General features: G+C 41.7%; 1 protein-coding gene across 2 annotated transcripts in view; it reads right to left on the bottom strand.

Moving 5' to 3' along the window:
• Window positions 1-23,123, bottom strand: part of LOC139563439 (neurexin-3a-like) — a 650,445-nt gene that overhangs the window by 411,982 nt on the left and 215,340 nt on the right. For both annotated transcript variants that reach the window (XM_071382111.1, XM_071382110.1), the window contains 2 exons: window positions 21,553-21,726; window positions 10,004-10,123 (listed from right to left, as the gene is read on the bottom strand). In XM_071382111.1, the coding sequence (XP_071238212.1) occupies window positions 10,004-10,123; window positions 21,553-21,726 (294 nt within the window). The remainder of the gene's footprint in view (window positions 1-10,003; window positions 10,124-21,552; window positions 21,727-23,123) is intronic.

Genomic DNA, 23,123 nt, shown 5'->3' with positions numbered 1-23,123 from the left:
TCTACCAACTGAGCCACACTGGAACAAGAGACTGAGTTTGAGAAGGAAAGAGAGAGAGAGAAGGAAAGAGTGAGAAGAAAAGAGAGCGAGAAGAAAGAGAGGGAAGGAAAGAGAGAGAAGGAAAAAGAGAATGAAAGAGAGAGAGAAGGAAAGAGAAAGAAGGAACGAGAGAGAAGGAAAGAGAGAGAGAATGAAAGAGAGAGAGAAGGACAGAAAGAGAAGGAAAGAGAGAGAGAAGGACAGAGAAGGAAAAGGGAGAGGAGGAAAGAGAGAGAGAAGGACAGAGAAAAGGAACTTGTTTCTGGTGTTGTGTTTTTCCCTCTGGAGGTACAACAGTGTGTGTGAGGACACACATACACACACACACACACACACACACACACACACACACACACACACACACACACACACACACACACACACACACACACACACACACACACACACACACACACACACACACACACACACACACACACACACACGCACACAAAGTCCTTTGTTCATGATTCAACATCCTGTTTCCTGAACTTCCGTGAACTCTCATCAAACTCAAAGAAAGTAAGTGATTTTAAATGATGAACACTAATGCTATTCAAATTGTATGTGTGTGTGATGTGTGTGTACGTGTGTGTGTGTGTATGTATATGCATGCAACGTGTGCGTGTGCCTATATGTAAGTGTGTGTGGTGTGCGTGTGTGTGGTTTGATGCAGGTTTCTAAGTGTATCTATTAACAACGCCAGTGTGACTTTTCAGGGGTAAATGATAGCAAGCTGAGTTACTTATTCAATGACATTCACTGAGTAATGAGACTTATCAACAGGCCTGAGGCCTTGGCTAGCTAGTACAATACCAATAGGAGTCATCTAAATAAACAGTGTGTATTCTGAATTCTACAAAGAAAATGTGTGTGTGTGTGTGTGTGTGTGTACGTGTGTACGTGTGTGTGTGTGTGTACGTGTGTGCGTGTGCCTCCGTGTCTGTGTGTGTGTGTGTGTGTGTGTGTGTGTGTGTGTGTGTGTGTGTGTGTGTGTGTGTGTGTGTGTGTGTGTGTGTGTACGTGTGTACGTGTGTGTGTGTGTGTACGTGTGTGCGTGTGCCTCCGTGTGTGTGTGTGTGTGTGTGTGTGTGTGTGTGTGTGTGTGTGTGTGTGTGTGTGTGTGTGTGTGTGTGTGTGTGTGTGTGTGTGTGTGTGTGTGTGTGTGTGTGTGTGTGCGTGTGTGTGTAACCCAGTGACGTATATAAACCCTGGGTTGATGATGTAATGTATTATCCAATGAGATGCTTTGGAGCCACCGGTCGACCCTCCCCAGTAGGAGCAGTCCTCCATAGGAATGAATGGAATTCTACAGAATTTAAATGAAATGTTTCTAGGACAAAATTACATGTATGTACCTTTTTCTTCTTCTAGTGGAGACAGTAACATTATTACAAAAAAAATGTATTTAAAAAATATATTATTTTTTTTATTTTTGTATTTTTTATGTAATATAATATAATTTAAAAGTATGCATTAATATGTCTGTACTAGAATAAACATGTCCAAAACAGATGTAGACATTAATACATGCATTTCCATAGCTTCAAAAATAGTTTGTTACATTTGAGGAGTGCCAGGATGGCTGTGCGGTGGCTACAATACAGGGTCCCTTGTCAGTCATCCAGGGTTTATACACGTCATTGCTCTAACCCAGACACCTCTGGATCCAAGCAAAGCAGGGTGGATAAAATGGCCGCCGGACTAAAGCCTCACGCCTCTTAGATTACCACCACTACAATAGCAGGATTAACCACAGCATTAGCCAATAAGAAACCAACCTGATAAATAGTCCTGGAATGTTCACTCTTATAAATAAGGTATACACTGAGTATACTAAACATTATGTACACCTTCCTAATATTGAGTTTCACTCACGTTTCCCTCAAAACAACCTGAATTATTTGGGGTATGGACTCTACAAGGTGTCGAACGCGTTCCATGGGGATACTGGCCCATGTTGACTCCAATCCTTCAGACAGTAGTGTCCAGTTGGCTGGATGTCCTTTGGGTGGTGGAGCATTCTTGATACACACGGAAACTGTTGAGTGTAGAAAAAATGTACTGCAGCGTTGCAGTTGTTGACACAAACATGTGCACCTGTTACCTACTACCATAATACTACCATAATACTACCATACTATTACCATACTACTACTATGCTACTACCATACTACTACCATACTACTACTATACCACTACCATACTACTACCATACTACTACCATACTACTACCATACTACTACTATACTACTACCGTACTACTACCATACTACTACCGTACTGCTACCGTACTACTATCGTACTACTACCATACTACTACCATACTACTACCATACTGCTACCATACTACCACCATACTACTACCATACTACTACTATACTACTACCATACTACTACTATACTACTACCATACTAATACCATACTACTACCGTACTACTACCATACTACTACCATGCTACTACCATACTGCTACCATACTACCACCATACTACTACCATACTACTACTATACTATTACCATACTACTACTATACGACTACCATACTACTACTATACTACTACCATACTACTACCATACTACCACCATACTACTACCATACTACTACCGTACTACTACCATACTACTACCATACTACTACTATACTACTACCGTACTACTACCATACTACTACCGTACTACTACCGTACTACTACCATACCACCACCATACTACTACCATACTACTACCATACTACCACCATACTACTACCATACTACTACCATACTACTACCGTACTACTACCATACTACTACCATACTACTACCATACTAATACCATTCTACAACCATACTACTACTATACTACTACCATACTACTACTATACTACTACCATACTACTACCGTACTACTACCATACTACTACCATACTACTACCATACTACCACCATACTACTACCATACTACTACCATACTACTACCATACTACTACCATACTACTACCATACCCCGGTCAAAGGCACTTACATCTTTTGTCTTGCCCATTCGCCTTTTAAATGGCACACATTCACAATCCATGTCTCAATTGTCTCAAGGCTTAAAAATCCTTCTTTAACCAGTCTCCTCCCCTTCATCTACACTGATTGAAGTGGATTTAACAAGTGACATCAATAAGGGATCATAGCTTCACCTGGATTCACCTGGTCAGTTTGTCAGGGAAAGAGTACAGGTTAGCTACTTCACTGAATATAGGTCAACCACGTATCCATGGCAAACACCCTCCCTCATGAAAATTCATGATTTTAAATCAATGTCAGTATTGTGCCTTACTTATTTCACAGGAGGTTGGTGGCAAACTTAATTGGAGAGGACGGTCTCGTGCAAATGGCTGGAGCCAATGGTCGTTCCAGCCATTATTATGAGCCGTCCTCCCCTCAACAGCCTCCACTGACTTATTTCCTATGGCAACCCAACCTATGCAGTAGCTAGCAGCACCTCTGCTACAGTTGTTTGAGCAAAAACCACTTTCGTCCTCCAGGTCTCTGTCTGATTATCTGTTACAGTCACATCTCCTTTCGTCCTCCAGGTCTCTGTCTGATTATCTGTTCCAGTCACATCTCCTTTCGTCCTCCAGGTCTCTGTCTGATTATCTATTCCAGTCACATCTCCTTTCGTCCTCCAGGTCTCTGTCTGATTATCTGTTACAGTCACATCTCCTTTCGTCCTCCAGGTCTCTGTCTGATTATCTGTTACAGTCACATCTCCTTCCGTCCTCCAGGTTTCTGTCTGATTATCTGTTACAGTCACATCTCCTTTCATCCTGCAGGTTTCTGTCTGATTAGCTGTTACAGTCACACCTCTGATGTAATAAAGACAATATAAAGCGAGTTTCTACAGTATGAGAGTTTTACTACCAGGCAAAGAAAGCCGTATGGATTGTAAAATGGCTATAGATAAAGTATGATTCTATCCAGAGGAAAATGTCAATGTTATATTGCATTCCCCTCAGTATACACTAATACGAAATGGCTCATGCAACATAAACTAAGATGTCACATTTCTGACAATGTACTGCTGCCTATAAAGGTCCATTATGAATACAAAATATATGAATTAAATAAAAGATATGTATCAAGGCACAAGGCGAGATCCAGATGCAGACACAGAAGGCAGATGGTCGGGGTCTTACAATGTTTATTAATCCAATGGGGTAAGCAAGAGAATGATCGTGGACAGACAAAAGGTCAAAACCAGTTCAGAGTCCAGGAGGGACATAGTGGTAGAAAGGCTCGTGGTCAGGGCAGGCAGAACGGTCCGGCAGGCGGGAACAAAGTCCAGAAAAAAGGCAAGGGTCAAAAACCGGGAGGACTAGCAAAAGAATAGAAGCAGGAGAACGGGAAAACCGCTGGTTGACTTGGAAACATACAAGACGAACTGGTAGACAGACAGGAAACACAGGGATAAATACACTGGGGAAGATCAGCGACACCTGGAGGGGGTGGAGACAATCACAAGGACAGGTGAAACAGATCAGGGTGTGACAATAAGAGAAAGTCCATTGTTCTAGGCTAAGAAAGAAAAAATAGTCAAAATGTGGAAAAAAAATGTCAGTCGATCTAGTGGAATTCAGGCAGAATTACTAATATAGGCATAAGCCTGTTGGAGGGAGGAGAGGAGAGTTAGTTTCTCTCCAGCTGGAATTCTCCCTCAGAAGGGAAGATACTCTACTGCCACCTGGTGGTGATACACTGTAGTGGTGCAATAACAAAAATAATTGGGACCATGTTGAGTCCTAGAACTAGAAAGTAAATAAGAGTTAATTGGGTCACTAGACTCCATTAGTCACTGTCATAGATCTTCAGATCAATGGATCAGCCAAACACACACACGCAGACACACACACACACACACACACACACACACACAGACAGACAGACAGACAGACAGACAGACAGACAGACAGACAGACAGACAGACAGACAGACAGACAGACAGACAGACAGACAGACAGACAGACAGACAGACAGACAGACAGACAGACAGACAGACAGACAGACAGACAGACAGACAGACAGACAGACAGACAGACAGACAGACAGACACACACACAAACACACACACACACACACACACACAAACGCACATGCAGACACACATGCACACGCACAAACACAAGCACATGCACACGCAGACACACACACACACATGCACACGCAGTCACACAAACACACACAAACACACGCACATGCACACACAAACACACACAAACACATGCACATGCACACGCAGACACACAAACACACACAAACACACGCACACGCACAAACACACACACATGCACACGCAGACACACAAACACACACAAACACACGCACATGCACACGCACACGCAGACACACACACAGCACAGACATGATGCTCTAAAATCACTACTACACATTCAATTCATATAGAGGTCAACATTCAGTAGATCTGCCTGTCAATAATCACGCTATTGATCCAGACCCACAGAATGACCTCTGTTACTTTTTACTATTTATATGTTGTGCAACTGAGAATGTGTGTGTGTGTGTGTATGTTTTCGTGTGTGTGTGGGCCCAACAGCAGTTGTCTTCCTGCTATTCCCGGTAATTTCCCGTCTTATCCGTTAGAGCGGAGGGCGCAGGGAAAGACAGATATTTGTGCGGACTGGCAGACCTGAAACACACATTACTCTCCTTGTGTTGTTTAAATTAAGTCACTCCATATCTCCAATAACGCGCTTTTGATCCAGCGGCTCCACTGGTGGAAATACAACAGGGAGGGAGAGAGGGACAGAAAGGGGGGGAGGACAGACGGAAGCGGGGGGAGAGATGACAAAGGAGCACAATTCTACCTGTCACTCTTAAATCACAAGGAGAGAGAGAGAGAGAGAGAGAGAGAGAGAGAGAGAGAGAGAGAGAGAGAGAGAGAGAGAGAGAGAGAGAGAGAGAGAGAGAGAGAGAGAGAGAGAGAGAGAGAGAGAGAGAGAGAGAGAGAGAGAGAGAGAGAGAGAGAGAGAGAGAGAGAGAGAGAGAGAGAGAGAGAGAGAGAGAGAGAGAGAGAATACACTGAATAGTAAAACCAAATACTTTTTAGTTACCTTTATTTCAACAGGGAAATAATACTGAGACTAAAGTCTCTTTTACAAATCAGCCCTGCACGATACAAAAACAAGCACATAAAACAGGCAAGTATATTTAAACATAAATATAGACAATATACACATTAAGATGAACAACAGTCAATTAAAACAAACACATCCTTCATTATAAAACAACCTCTGTCAGCTGTCTGAATCCTCTGTCAGCTGTCTGAATTCTCTGTCAGCTGTCTGAATCCTCTGTCAGCTGTCTGAATCCTCTATCAGCTGTCTGAATCCTCTGTCAGCTGTCTGAATCCTCTGTCAGCTGTATGAATCCTCTGTCAGCTGTCTGAATCCTCTGTCAGCTGTCTGAATCCTCTGTCTAGCTGTCTGAATCCTCTGTCAGCTGTCTGAATCCTCTGTCAGTGACTTCAAAGCATCCAAACAGAACGTATTTTGGTAATTATGCCAAACATATGGTGCAAGGAAATTAAGAAGTCTCCGAAGTTAACCAATCCAATAATTTTTCAACTTAACAGTGTTGTTAGGTAAGTCGGAAGCTGATGGAGCAAAGCTTTGTAAACGAAAATAGTGTAAAGATGTGATCTACGTGACTTTATAGAGGTGTACACAACTTTCTGGTAAAAATGCGGTGATGAGTAATAAAACTGTCTCTGTAGGTTGGTGGAAAGCCCCGTCGACTTAGAAGCCGGGGTCACCATTATGTAGATCTGCAAAAAAGTATCCAACACTTAAGTAAAAATGATGTTGAAATATAATAAACTACATTTATCGATCTGACTCCATCATTATGTGAATAGATACAACAGGCCCTGTACGTCTCTGGATGAATCTAGTCAAGGTAACAAGGTAACAAGGTAACAAGGTGGCTCTCTGCAATTTCTCCGGATATTTTGGAGGCATTTCTGAACATGGCGCCAATGTAAACTGAGGTTTTTGGATATAAATTTGAACTGTATCGAACAAAAGAAATATTTATTGTGTAACATGAAGTCCTATGAGTGTCATCTGATGAAGATCATCAAAGGTTAGTGATTCATTTTATCTCTATTTCTGCTTTTGTGACTCCTGTCTTTGGCTGAAAAAATGGCTGTGTTTTTCTGTGATTTGGTGGTGACCTAACATAATCGTTTGTGGTGCTTTCGCTGTAAAGCCTTTTTGAAATCGGACACTGTGGTGGGATTAACAAGAAATGTATCTTTAAAATGGTGTGAAATACTTGTATGCTTGAGGAATTTTAATTATGAGATTTCTGTTGTTTTGAATTTGGCGCCCTGCACTTTCACTGGCTGTTGTCATATCGATCCCGTTAATGGGATTGCAGCCCTAATAAGTTTTAAGAGACTAGATACAAATAGATAATCCCCCCCACCAATGTTATAGCGTTATTTTATTAAGTTAAGTAGATCAGGGATGCTAAGTGTACAGTGTCATTAACAACTATCAAATTATAGGCATATAGTCAATCAAATAAATACTCAAATCAATTCACTCAATTCAATTCAACTAATATAAATAATTAATCACAAAATAATTGACAATCAAACCATTCCAGTGAACATGAAATGCATGATACATTACATATTTACACAGAGTATATGACTATCACCAATAAGTTAAGAAGAAGTTCTTCAGTTCCAAAAAGTATCTAAGAGAAATAAGTAGGTGTCTGATACACACAGGAGCTAGGTAGAAAGTTCTCAAAGTATGAGCTAATTCACTGCCCTTCACTGCCCCCAACCTGAATTAACGCTTCTTAGCATTTTGCTAGTGAACAAAAGGCAGGAACAACACACCCAGATTCTAATCTATTCAACTCAATTTGAATGGTATGACCGGACAACAGGGATGTGCCTGATAACCTGTCAACCCAACATTCTATTTCAATCCAGTCACTTTAAAATTCAAAGGGCACTCGCACATCTGAGCTATCTTTGTTGCAGGTGGATTGTAATAGTTGAATGAGATTCACTTTAAAAATACATCAACCAGAAAGCACAATGGAATAAGACATTTGAAAATGCGCAGCTCTTTATCAGCTCTTGAAACAAACCTAACACGACAATTGAAATCACACAGTAAAATTAATTTCATAATTTCAAGGTTTAATCAGTCGTCACACCTCTCCTGGCATCAGTGACCCCAGGACTTCCGTGGGAACATCTCGTCCTGGAAATTGCCACGGCGAAGGTGTGGCAATTTCAGATTGATTTGATTGATTTTGTATTCAAAATACCATGCTCAGATAAAAAAAGGGCAAAGTTGCTTATTTACTTAAGATTGGAGACTCTTAGCTAGACACGGAAGCCCAGAGATGGGACTATACTTATCAAGGTCCCTACTATCCTCACCCTTATGGAGTGGCAGCACATAAGATGTTTTCCATATTTTACAAATATTCCCTGATTACACTGTTAGATTTAAGATATGGGTTACTGAGGCAGCAATGAGGGGGGGCAGCACATTTGAGAATACCCGGCTCCAGTTGGTAAGCCCCTGTGGATTTATTGGTATCTAAAGCAAGTAAGGCATCAATGACTTATTTTTCTGTGTATTGCCCAAATGTAAAAACTGCAAAATTTCCAAATCTTTTGAAAAGCTAGCCCACTGGGAAAAAAAAGACCATTAAATGCATCAATGATGACATTTTTGTCCGTAATGGGGTCAGAGTCTGAATACATTTGTTGAGGCAGAGAGGAGGAAGTACAACCCTTCAAGGATTTGACAGTTTTCCAGCATTTAGCCTGATTCCCCTTACAATCAGAAAGTGGTTACATAAGATTTTTCCTTTCTGATTAGTCTTACACATTGATTCCTCAGTTGCCTAAAATATTGCCAATCCGGGCCTAATCCTGTGTTTCTGGCCTTGACCCGAGGCAACATTTCTCATACAAATGACTTCTGATAATTCAGAAGTTAACCAGGCATTCAATCTATCTTTAACTCTCAGAGGGGGCATGATTATCTACAATAGTGTTGAAGACATTTACAAAAAAAATTAAAACTAAATCAGTTTCAGGGATAGCTGTGATACAATCAAGGTCACTAAAATAAACATAATGTAAAAACACCTTGTTTACTAAAGTTTGTAAATTCATCTTACTGATGACACAAGGCTTAGATGTATCGCTGACACAGACAACACTGCAATGGTAGTATTCATCAAAATAAGATAAATCAAGGTGGATTTTGATGGATCTTTAGGGTTCGGCCATCTAAGCTCAGTTGTCAGCTAATATATTTCAGCGTATCTGACACTGGCGTCCTCAATATTAAAATCGGCCATAATTAATAGTTCAAACGTACCATAATAATATACAGTCCTACTAGTGTCAGCTGGTTATTATGACCAAGGTCCACATTAAGAACCAGATCATCAAACTGCTTAGGGACAGAGGTAGCAAGAGATTCTGTCTAATCTGCAAACATTAAAGCAGCACAGAATTATTCAACCAAATGTCAAAAATTGAGAAGCAAGAATTTCAATCAAATCCATTGGGCATTTACATGAACAAATCCAAGATCGCGGTTGTGACAGGTCAGCTGATGGTCACCTGATGCAGAGGCCATCTTGGTTATGAATAGTTTCCATTAAATCATTTGGATTACTGTGTTAATATCAATATGTGGACTTAATTGAATTGAGCCCTTTCAGTCAGGATATAAAGGATTGTCTTTAGCACCCCCTAGTGGCTGGAACATCTATGAAAACACCTCAGAAAGGAAATAAACCGCGATTACCTTTAGACGTCTTCAGAGGGGTCTTCAAAATGTGTGCGTCTTTGTCTATGTGTGTGTGTGTGTCTGTGTGTGTGTGCATGTGTGTGTTTCTGTATAGATAGACAATAAACAGTACTCACGATCATTGCACCGCGTGCCGGTGAAGGAGGTCATGGAGCAGTCGCAGGTGTAGTTCTCCCACTGCTGGATACAGACGCCCATGTTGGTACATGAGTCCTCCTGACAGGTGGTGCTAGGACCTGCAGGTGGCAGAGCAGAGCCATGTGATACCAGGGTACAGGCGGCAGAGCAGAGCCATGTGATACCAGGGTACAGGTGGCAGAACAGAGCCATGTGATACCAGGGTACAGGTGGCAGAGCAGAGCCATGTGATACCAGGGTACAGGTGGCAGAGCCATGTAGTACCAGGGTACAGGTGGCAGAGCAGAGCCATGTGATACCAGGGTACAGGTGGCAGAGCCATGTGATACCAGGGTACAGGTGGCAGAGCCATGTGATACCAGGGTACAGGTGGCAGAGCCATGTGGTACCAGGGTACAGGTGGCAGAGCCATGTGATACCAGGGTACAGGTGGCAGAGCAGAGCCATGTGATACCAGGGTACAGGTGGCAGAGCCATGTGATACCAGGGTACAGGTGGTAGAGCCATGAGATACCAGGGTACAGGTGGCAGAGCAGAGCCATGTGATACCAGGGTACAGGTGGCAGAGCCATGTGATACCAGGGTACAGGTGGTAGAGCCATGTGATACCAGGGTACAGGTGGCAGAGCAGAGCCATGTGATACCAGGGTACAGGTGGCAGAGCCATGTGATACCAGGGTACAGGCGGCAGAGTCATGTGATACCAGGGTACAGGTGGCAGAGCCATGTGATACCAGGGTACAGGTGGCAGAGCCATGTGATACCAGGGTACAGGTGGCAGAGCAGAGCCATGTGATACCAGGGTACAGGTGGCAGAGCCATGTGATACCAGGGTACAGGCGGCAGAGTCATGTGATACCAGGGTACAGGTGGCAGAGCCATGTGATACCAGGGTACAGGTGGCAGAGCCATGTGATACCAGGGTACAGGTGGCAGAGCAGAGCCATGTGATACCAGGGTACAGGTGGCAGAGCCATGTGATACCAGGGTACAGGTGGCAGAGCCAGGTGTTACCAGGGTACAGGTGGCAGAGCCATGTGATACCAGAGTACAGGTCTGAGCACTAGCTCCCCAACAGCTCCTCCAACAGGTGCCATGCAGAGGTGTCAGAGCATGTCAGTGGGCCATGCATTAGTCAGGTTAGTACAGTACAGGAATTACAGAGCTGTTATTGTACCGTAGAAGTACACCAAACTGAAGAGATTTCTTTTTAAAAACACACGGCATTCCCTTCAAGTAGATTTTAGTAAGACGTAAAGTGTGTGCAGACATTGAACAGGGTGCTGGATGTGTTTTCAACATGGCTGGTTGATGAGAGACAACTGGTGGATTCAGACAAACTGACTAGACTAGGGTCACGTACTGTCATATTGAGTGTCTCTATAACTGTGTAATAACATGGTCATGACTGTGTAATAACATGGTCGTAACTGTGTAATAACATGGTCATAACTGTGTAATAACATGGTTATAACTGTGTAATAACATGGTCATAACTGTGTAATAACATGGTCATAGCCGTGTAATAACATGGTTATAACTGTGTAATAACATGGTCATAACTGTGTAATAACATGGTTATAACTGTAATGACATGGTCATAACTGTGTAATAACATGGTCATAACTGTGTAATAACATGGTTATAACTGTGTAATGACATGGTCATAACATGGTTATAACTGTGTAATAACATGGTTATAACTGTGTAATAACATGGTCATAACTGTGTAATAACATGGTTATAACTGTAATGACATGGTCATAACTGTGTAATAACATGGTTATAACTGTGTAATGACATGGTAATTACTTACTACACAGTCTACAGCGTTTGTACATGTTGTTACATAGAAGTTACAATGATTATAACACTTTTTTTGAGTATAGATTATGTGATGTTATTGAGAGTTTATTTTTGAAATAATATGACATATGTTCAAACCATAACCTTATTCAATGCATACATACTGGATGTAACTACACACCGTAGTTCCCGTATGCCCACTCATGTCAGCCCCATGTGAACACACAGTTTTAGAGCCACCGGAAGGCAATATGAAGTGTGACCCCAGGATGTAAGCTCTCCCATCCCCCCAACCCCCTGCTCTAGCCCAGACCAGTCTACATACAGAGACACTGGAGAAGATGACCCAGTGCAACAGAAAGAGGATCACGAGACAGAACATTTTATAGCAAAGTGGTGCACATAGGACATGTGCTTTTGTTATATAAATGTTGGTGTGGTGGTGTCCAGTTAAGTCCAGGGCTGTGTTTCATTCTGGACAGGTGTTCCCTTACCCCTCTGTCCTCGTCCACTCCCCTTCACAGAACCGAGACAAACGGGTCAGACCCTTTCCAGTTCTGTGAAAAGGGAGTAAGCGAGGGAATATCGGAGGATACATCTGTGTGGAAGGAAACGTAGACCATATGAGGACTTGAGACTCAACATCATCCAGACTCATCCCATGTTTTTAAGAGGAAGTGCAGTCTCTACTGTGCAGCAGTGCAAAAACCAATTCAGTGAAAAATCGGGACAATATTCCCACCAGAAATGGAAAAACCGTGTGAAAAAAAAAAGGATTTATGCAAGATAAAATGATTCACTTCATGTTTGTTTCTTCTTCTACAGGTACCAAAGTAACCTGAAATACATCCATAAAGTAGTAACAATAATACAAGCTGCAAGTGAAGAAGAGTGAAGAAGCGGTCAATGTTCCTGAACACTAAAGACACACTTTCATCTGTCCTGGTGGTTCATGAGACATGCTTTATTAAGGTAGAAGAGATAGAGCACCTCTGCATGTGCTCATATAGCCAGACTGACATTCATCTACCGTGTGTGCGTGTGTGCGTGTGTGTGTGTGTGTGTGTGTGTGTGTGTGTGTGCCTGTTCTGCTGAATGTGATCATATAGCCAGACTGACATCCATCTGTGTGTGTGTGTGTGTGTGTGTGTGTGTGTGTGTGTGTGTGTGTGTGTGTGTGTGTGTGTGTGTGTGTGTGTGTGTGTGTGTGTGTGTGTGTGTGTGTGTGTGTGTGTGCCTGTTCTGCTGAATGTGCTCATATAGCCAGACTGACATTCATCTACTGTGTGTGTGTGTGTGTGTGTGTGTGTGTGTGTGTGTGTGTGTGTGTGTGTGTGTGTGTGTGTGTGTGTGTGTGTGTGTGTGTGTGTGTGTGTGTGTGTGTGTGTGTGTGTGTGTCCCTGTTGTGCTGAATGTGCTCATATAGCCAGACGTACATTCATCTACCGTGTGTGTGTGTGTGTGTGTGTGTGTGTGTGTGTGTGTGTGTGTGTGTGTGTGTGTGTGTGTGTGTGTGTGTGTGTGTGTGTGTGTGTGTGTGTGTGTGTGTGTGTGTGTGTGTGTGCCTGTTCTGCTGAATGTGCTCATATAGCCAAACTGACATTCATCTACCGTGTGTGTGTGTGTGTGTGTGTGTGTGTGTGTGTGTGTGTGTGTGTGTGTGTGTGTCTGTCCGTGTTCTCTGTAGAATGTGCTACTGTAATTCATCTGCTTCAACACATTCCCAGGGGAAACGTGTTAATATTACTCAGCTACAGCAGTAGATATCTCTTTCTTCATCTGGGTGGGAATCGTTATTTCTAAAAATAAATATGTCTTAAATCCCCTCGGAGTGGACTTTGGATGTGGACATGAGAGCCATGACTTCTCTAAAACCCCATCCGTCAGTTTCCAGCCTGATGGCAGGCTGCTCTCGCATTCTAATGAAACTGTCTGTCAAACTGTATGAATCTCAAATTTAACTTAGGTCGACCGTCCCTTTAATTAGCGTGCTAATCACACTGGCCTATCAGGGGTGCTTCCGCACTCCAGGCCTAAACGTTTTTGAAGGGGGGGGGGGGGGGGGGTCGTGCGTGTGTATGTATGTGTGTGTGTGCCTTTCAGGATGTGTGTGTGTCGACCCAATGTGCTAGACTTAGCGGATTCCTCAGCAACTCTGCCAAGACAGGCTATACACGGCCCGATACCAAAATACAAGATCTGCAGAGTATTCAGACCCCTTGACTTTTTCCATATTTTGTTACGTAACAGGCTTATTCTAAAAACAATCAAATTGTTTTTTCCCCTCATCAATCTACACACAACACCCCATAATGACAAAGCAAAAACTGTTTTTTAGAAATGTTTGCAAATGTATTAAATATAAAATAAGTATGTTTTCAGACAATTTACTCAGTACATTGTTGAAGCACCTTTCGCCTCAATTACAATATTGAGTCTTCTTGGGTATGACGCTGCAAGCTTGGCACACATGTATTTGGGGAGTTTCTCCAAGTCTTCTCTGCAGATCCTCTCAAGCTCTGTCAGGTTGGATGGGGAGAGTCGCTGCACAGCTATTTTCAGGTCTCTCCAGAGATGTTCGATCAGGTTCAAGTCCAGGCTCTGATGGGGCCACTCAGGGACATTCAGACTTGTCCTGAAGCCACACCTGCATTGTCTTGGCTGTGTGCTTAGGGTCGTTGTCCTGCTGGAAGGTGAACCTTTACCCCAGTCTGAGGTCCTGAGCGCTCTAGAGCAGGTTTTCAGATGGTTGCCCTTGTAAGGTTCTCCCATCCCCACAGAGGAACTCTAGAGCTATGTCAGAGTGACCATCGTTCTTGGTCACCTCCCTGACCAAGGCCATTCTCCCCTAATTGCTCAGTTTGGCCGGGCGGCCAACACTAGGAAGAGTCTTGGTGGTTCCAAACTTCTTCCATTTACGAATCGTGGAGGTAACTTTGTTCTTAGGGAACTTCAATGTTACAGACATTTTTTGGTACCCTTCCCCAGATCTGTACCTCGACACAATCCTGTCTCAGAGCTCTACGGACAATTCCTTCGACCTCATGGCTTGGTTTTCGCTCTGACATGCACTGTCAACTGTGGGACCTTATATAGACAGGTGTTTGCCTTTCCAAATCATGTCCAATCAATTGAATTTACCACAGGTGGACTCAAATTAAGTTGTAGAAACATCTCAAGGATGATCAATGACAGCGAACATCCTGCATCCTGTTTACATTGATAAACAGGATGCATCTGAGCTTAATTTAGAGTCTCATGGCAAATACTTATGTAAATACGGTATTTCAGTTTTTTTAATACATTTGCAAACTTTTCTAAAAACCTGTTTCCGTTTTGTCATTATAGGTTATTGTGTGTAGATTGCTGAACATGTATTTTTTTAAATCAATTTTAGATTAAGGCTGTAACATAACAAAATGTGGAAAAAGTCAAGGGGTCTGAATACTTTCCGAAGGCTCTGTAATCATACAGGTGGCTAATGTTTATTTATGCAAAAGCTTTCCATCACAATCATTAGTCTGTCTCCTTCCCTGCACACCTGCCTGCCCGCCTGCCAGTCTTCTTCCCTGCCTGTCTCCTGCCTGCCTCCCTGCCCGCCTGCCTGCCTCCCTACCTCCTGCCTGCCTCTGGCTGTCTGCCTGCCTGCCCGCCTGCCTGCAGGCCTCCCAGCGAGGCAAAGCCAGGCTACGCCGTAGGACTTGCAGCCCCTACCTACCATTCTCCAGAAGTGAACCATTTTATAACAAGCACATAGCCAGCTGCAAAAAATCTTTCAATACCTGGCGATGTTCGCTGTCTATTGTGCTTAAAGGTGACATCATCAAACATAGCTTGAAGACTTCCTGCTTTACCGCCAACACTATCAGAGTTTAAATCAGCCACGATTGCTATTGGATTTGCTCTGTTTGTGCCCTACCTTGAGGCCAAAATTCAGGTGTTTGTTTTCTGTAAGCAGGAAGTCACCCCACTGTGTACGATGATGTCATCTTGCTTACAGTACCTTTAAGCCAAGGTATTTTTCTTTAGTGAGTGGTGACACATAACATTACAAGCTCAGAATCGAATTTGAACCTTCTACCTTGTAGGTCAGCTTTGGTGAAACCGACTTTGTTAGAGAAAAGAACTGAAAGTGAAAAACGATAAAACAAGGTTAGTAGGTGGCCAACGATTTTTGGGTTTATAAAGCCAGCACTTTACTAACAGGGATATGGCCCTCAACTTCTCTAAGGTAGGGGTCAGGGGTCAGGGCTATGCTACCATGACAACCAAAAATAAGGTACAGATGAAATAGATGGGGACAGTACAGAGAAAACATGCCGATGAAAATGGATATGGTTCGGAGATAATGAACCTATGGAGACACACGGTATATGTTTCTCTTAAACACATGTATTAGGATGGGCACTGGACAAATCGGTTTAGCTACATGTTAACATGCTCAGTCATTACACATTATTCAGAAGCACTTTGTTAAAACAGTCATATTTAAGTGGAAATTCAACCACAAATAACTGCAATCTGCATTGAAACCTGCACATGAATTGAAATGTTTTCATTTTACATGGATTTTACAAATGTATTCAATCAATCTTAATTAGGTATTTATTAACATGTTTTTTGTTTGTTTGATGTATAGTCTACTCAAAGCATAATGGGACAATTGCTGCTCAAGAATGATGAGAACACAAAGGTTAGTATGAATATGTTTTATCATGAAGGGATGAGGACAAACGACACAAGATGATTCACGGATGACGTCAGACACAGACACAAGGATAGACAGTGAAAACCCATAACATTGTTTTATTAGAGAGTTGACGTAGTGTTTCCCCGGGCCTGCCGTTCAGTCCCCCAACGCTTCCATCCACCTATGTACTGAGGCATCGGCGCCATCTAGTGAGGGTTTCGCCTCGATTACACTAATCTATGCCAAGTAGACCTAGAATTGCAGGTGCTGTTCCCTGTTGACTGTTGTCACTAGTTACCACAGCCACAAAGTCAAGATTGGCAGGATAATTCAAGAAAACAAATACATTAGCTTTTTGGTATTAATTTAAGGTGAGGTTTAGGCATAAGGTTAGCAGTGTGGTTAAGGTAGCCTCTGCCGAGTCCAAAACTACCGGAAAAGGAAAGAGAGCCTGTGAAGCAATTTCCGATTTTGGACATTAACAAGGAAAAACTCCTCCTCCACATTTACCGAATTGGTTGAACAGTGCAGAAGACATTATTATAAAAAAATGTATGTAGGGGATCTAGTTCCAGCCGTTTCTTCTACATTTGCTATGTTAGGAAGAGAAATTGTAGAAATATACATACTTTTTAACTATAATTATGACTCTGGCTGTGGTAACTAGTGACAACCAACATGAAGTACCTCAAACTGGTGAGTTGAGGTAGTAAAGTTACAAACTAATCTGTGTTTTTTTGTAGGGCAAAATGAGCAACTTACTTTCTTGTTAAAGAGTGAGTGTAAAGAAGCACTATCGCAAACATACAACAATGAGAGCTCTCATCTGAACGTGAATAAATAGCCATCTTTAATTACACGCCTTAGCGCTGAGATAAATAAAAAAAACAGGTGTGAATAGCATGGTCACACTAGCCTACCCTATTCACAACCAATCACAAATCAATATGACAGTTGAATTATAATATTGTCATGCAGTTTAAAAATCGGGGATCAAACAGTGGACTTTTACATTAAATTACAACAGTCAGCAAAGTTACGGGTCATTAGGGGTCGTCGCTGGTTACCACAGCCACAAAGACTTCATGTTGGGTGTTCTAGAGAGTGGGCACCTACTGTTTCTCCTTTGTTGCGTAACCTGTGTAGTTCCAGCACATTGTTTGGCCTAATCCATTCTGATAGTTGGGGGAGTTGTTGGTTTGTGTATAGACAATGTGTTGTCGCTTCAGCTCTCAAGTGTTGGATTAAGTTGTGTGAGTCTGTGTTGGTGTTTTGACCTTGTAGCCATTAGGTTGCTAGTACTAAGTACTCTGGGACCATTAATGCTGTCTGTTTCTGTCAACTTGAAACCTGGACTTCAAATTCGTAAATATTGTCATCACTGTGGGCCTACAACACTGTTAATAAAATCATTTACTTTTGATTACGCTACTCCATCTGTTGTTGCACTGTGTGCTCCAACACCCAACTAACTAGGCAGCCATTAGTCTGGACAGTTAAATTCATACTATGGCAAATATTTAGCAAAACATAAATGTGAACACATTCTCATAGCCACTCACGGACAAACAAAATTACAAAAAATCAGAAATTATATGAATGTGATACAACAGAAAAGTCACACATACATCATGGTGTATCCACTGTAACCTGTAATGAGGGGAAGACTTATGGGGATATTAATATCGCGTTATATATATATACTCCATAATAGTCATAATGTCAATTTGTAAGTCGCTCTGGATAAGAGCGTCTGCTAAATGACTTAAATGTAAATGTAAATGTCAAGGTATATTAGGTTTATATTGCACTTAAATGTGTGGCTCTCTGATATGGTAATTTCAAAATAAGACAACAACAAATAAACAATAAATACACAACGGAGATGTTGAAATTGGAAGCAGAACAAAGAAACAAGACGCTCCGGGTAAAACATGTACATAAAGCAAATTGATTCTCATGCAAGCAATAATGATCAATGAAAACTGAGCAAAAACGTTATTAACAAACAATTATTTTATTTTTTTACGATCAAGGTCAAGAGCCAAGAGTATTGCTGTAATAATTGTTCAATGGATTGAAATTTGATGCTATAGTGTAAACATATTTCAATAGGCCGTCGTCTCACTTAACTGATTTTTAATATTTTTTAATTTTACCTTTATTTATACAGGTTTTTTCTCTTTTCCAAGAGAGACCTGGTCCAATAGCAGCAGGGGGGACAACGTTTCAGACAAAACAACTTACATACACTCACACAACATTAAACACAACTATAAACACACATACAGTACAACAATTACATATTGCATTAAAAACACAAACATCTTGACTAAAAACAGCTGGCCTAAAAACAATTACACTCTTCTATGATATATACATCGATCAACTGTTTAAACTCCACCAACGAAACTAGATCATCACATTTTAAAATGTTCATGAGAGAATTCCAGGACCACGGAGCTGAGTAACTAAAACTATTTCTACCATGACCTGTTCTAATTTTTGGTACTGTTGAAGCAAATCAGAATGGGACCGTAAATTATATTTATTTACTGACCTGACTAAAAAAGAACAGAGATAAAATGGCATTTTACACAATATGGCCTTATCAGAAACAATTCTGTGTATACCAGTGTTTAAGGCTACGCAAGGTCAATGATGACCAGCCAACAGCGCTGTAGAAATCACCATGATGTGTTAGACGTTTCTGATTTGAAATGAACCTGAGGGCTGCATGATACACTGAATCAAGTGCTCTCAGGGTAGTGGCTGAGGCCTGCATATATATGACATCAATACAATCTAAAACCGACAGTAATGTACATCGTACCAACTCCTTCCTGGCCTCAAAAGAAAAACAAGCCTTATGCCGGTAATAAAAACCTATTTTCAGCTTGAGCTTCCTTATCAAGTTCTCTACATGCACAGTGAAGCTCAGCTTATCATCAACCCACACACTCAAATATGTGTACACTTTAACGTGCTCTATAGTATGTCCAGCCAATGTAGCAATGACATGATTTGTAACATGCCTGGCATTTGAAAATACCATGCATTTTGTTTTACCCGAATTTAGAATAAGCTTTAAATCATACAGATTCTGTTGTATGATGTTAAATGCTATTTGGGCATTTTCAAAAGCTAAAGATAAACTACTACCACTTGAATAAAGAACAGTATCATCCGCATAAAAATGAACATCCTCTGTTTCAATAAGATCCCCAATGTTGTTGATATACAAAATGAACTAAAGTGGGCCCAAAATAGAACCTTGCGGAACACCTGAGCACACCTCTATGGACTCAGATTTACAACCATCCGCCATTACACATTGTGTACGATTTGATAGGTAATTTATAAACCAATCTAGAGCATGACCAGTAATTCCACAACATTTTAACCTTTGCACTAACACAGCATGGTCCACGGTGTCAAATGCCTTCGACAAATCAATAAAAACAGACACACAATGTAACTTCTTATCAAGAGCACAGTGGATCTCATTTAAAACCTTCAATGTTGCTGAAACAGTGATGTGGCCAGACCTAAAACCTGATTGCACAGAATATTTGAGAACCTGATGTACACGGAATATTTGAGATAGACACTAAACTGACGGAAACCTATGGAAATTTAGTTTTGCATACACAACGCATACAAGCTCTTGTATCATTTCTGACTGGAGCTTTCATATGTCTCCATATATAGATATTACAATTCTTATTCTCTATAGTTGGGGCAGCAGGTAGCCTAGTGGTTAGAGAGTGGGGCCAGTAACCGAAAGGTTGCTGGATTGAATCCCCAAGCTGACAAGGCAGTTTCAATCCCACTGTTCTCCTGGTAGGCTGTCATTTTAAATAAGAGTTTGTCCATAACTGACTTTCCTAGCTAAATAAAAATGTTGTAGCTGTATTGTTGCTTGGTAAGAATAGCTGTGATTCTATTTCTAACATGTGCGGCATATAGTGTTATTTCAACATATAGCTAATTGTATTTATGATAAGTACATATTATACAGAACAAAATACAAATTAAAACTCATAACAATTATGGTATATGCCCATACAATTGAATGTTTAATATACTGGTAGCTCCCTGTGATGTACCTACAGAAACACTCCTATGCTATCTACTAAGATGTTTAAAAAAATGTATTTTATGTCGTTCTGAAACATGACTGTAATTATCAATAATGATGAGCTCCTAAAACACCAATATTTTTGTTACTGTAGCGCTGCTTTGTGCTGTGCTGAAATGACATCATAAACGTGCGACCAACGTGGCCGATAAGAGCTGGGTCTGGGTTGTGGCTAGTTGGAGTACAGCTACGGACCAAAAGTTGCATGTTTGTGTCACATCGGGGACAACTGTAGCATTTTAGTTAACCCAAACCGTAACTCCTTTCCTAACCTTAACCTAATTATCCTAACCTGCTATGTTAATTATCCTAACCTGCTGCGTTAATTCTCCTAACCTGCTGCATTAATTCTCCTAACCTGCTATGTTAATTCTCCTAACCTGCTGCGTTAATTATCCTAACCTGCTATGTTAATTATCCTAACCTGCTGCGTTAATTCTTCTAACCTGCTGTGTATGTTCTTCTAACCTGCTGCGTTAAATCACTTCTGATCATAGCTGTACTCCATCTAGCCAAAACCATGGGATTGGGGCTCAAGGTTGAAGTTGTTCCTCACCATAGATCTAGGATCAGATTACCAACTTCAAACCCTTACTTTATAATTTAAGATGAATAAATACTATCTAAGGCACTGCATCTAAGTGCTAGAGGTGTCACTACAGTCCCTGGTTCGATTCCAGGCTGTATTACAACCAGCTGTGATTGGGATTCCCATAGGATGGTGAGTGAGATGACCAGAAAGGTTAGTAGGATGGACAGGGGTGGGTAAGGAACGAGGGAGGTGAAGGTACTGTTGGAGAAAAGGAGAAAGAATGTGCTGCCTGAACTGTCCTTGTAGTTTGAGTTTGAGTTGAAGTCTGAGTCGGACATGGTTTTGAGGGAGGGTGTACCTTCGCATCCGCGCTCTATCTGCCCGCTGCGGAAAAGAGCGTCCTGGAGGAGGTCAGGGAGGCGGCCGTTGAGGTCCACTGAGGCCAGGCAGCCCTGGAAACCGTCCCTGGATGCCACCAGCTTGGGCAGGCTACCGTACATACCAGGGCCCAGCCCAGCGATAAACAGGTCACCTGGAGGGAGGAGGAGAGGACACGGACACCAACATGTACTGACAGTCTAGCTTCATCACTAAGTATTTGACTGTTCTGGTGGTCAAATAAATGTTTTATAGTCCTGTATCTGTAAATAAATGTGAGGTCACTGAACTACCTGTTATATACTCTACCTGTCAGGTCACTGATCTACCTGTTATATACTCTACCTGTCAGGTCACTGATCTACCTGTTATATACTCTACCTGTCAGGTCACTGAACTACCTCTGTTATATACTCTACCTGTCAGGTCACTGAACTACCTCTGTTATATACTCTACCTGTCAGGTCACTGAACTACCTCTGTTATATACTCTACCTGTCAGGTCACTGAACTACCTCTGTTATATACTCTACCTGTCAGGTCACTGATCTACCTGTTATATACTCTACCTGTCAGGTCACTGATCTACCTCTGTTATATACTCTACCTGTCAGGTCACTGAACTACCTCTGTTATATACTCTACCTGTCAGGTCACTGAACTACCTCTGTTATATACTCTACCTGTCAGGTCACTGAACTACCTGTTATATACTCTACCTGTCAGGTCACTGATCTACCTGTTATATACTCTACCTGTCAGGTCACTGATCTACCTGTTATATACTCTACCTGTCAGGTCACTGAACTACCTCTGTTATATACTCTACCTGTCAGGTCACTGAACTACCTGTTATATACTCTACCTGTCAGGTCACTGATCTACCTGTTATATACTCTACCTGTCAGGTCACTGATCTACCTGTTATATACTCTACCTGTCAGGTCACTGAACTACCTCTGTTATATACTCTACCTGTCAGGTCACTGTACTACCTCTGTTATATACTCTACCTGTCAGGTCACTGAACTACCTGTTATATACTCTACCTGTCAGGTCACTGAACTACCTCTGTTATATACTCTACCTGTCAGGTCACTGAACTACCTCTGTTATATACTCTACCTGTCAGGTCACTGTACTACCTCTGTTATTTACTCTACCTGTCAGGTCACTGATCTACCTCTGTTATATACTCTACCTGTCAGGTCACTGTACTACCTCTGTTATATACTCTACCTGTCAGGTCACTGAACTACCTGTTATATACTCTACCTGTCAGGTCACTGAACTACCTCTGTTATATACTCTACCTGTCAGGTCACTGTACTACCTCTGTTATATACTCTACCTGTCAGGTCACTGATCTACCTCTGTTATATACTCTACCTGTCAGGTCACTGTACTACCTCTGTTATATACTCTACCTGTCAGGTCACTGAACTACCTCTGTTATATACTCTACCTGTCAGGTCACTGATCTACCTCTGTTATATACTCTACCTGTCAGGTCACTGTACTACCTCTGTTATATACTCTACCTGTCAGGTC

The sequence above is a fragment of the Salvelinus alpinus genome, chromosome 34 (assembly GCF_045679555.1).
Source record: "Salvelinus alpinus chromosome 34, SLU_Salpinus.1, whole genome shotgun sequence".
NCBI classification, from domain to species: domain Eukaryota; kingdom Metazoa; phylum Chordata; class Actinopteri; order Salmoniformes; family Salmonidae; genus Salvelinus; species Salvelinus alpinus.
The sequence above is the reverse complement of the archived record's forward strand: the minus strand, read 5'-3'. Positions and strand labels throughout refer to the sequence as shown.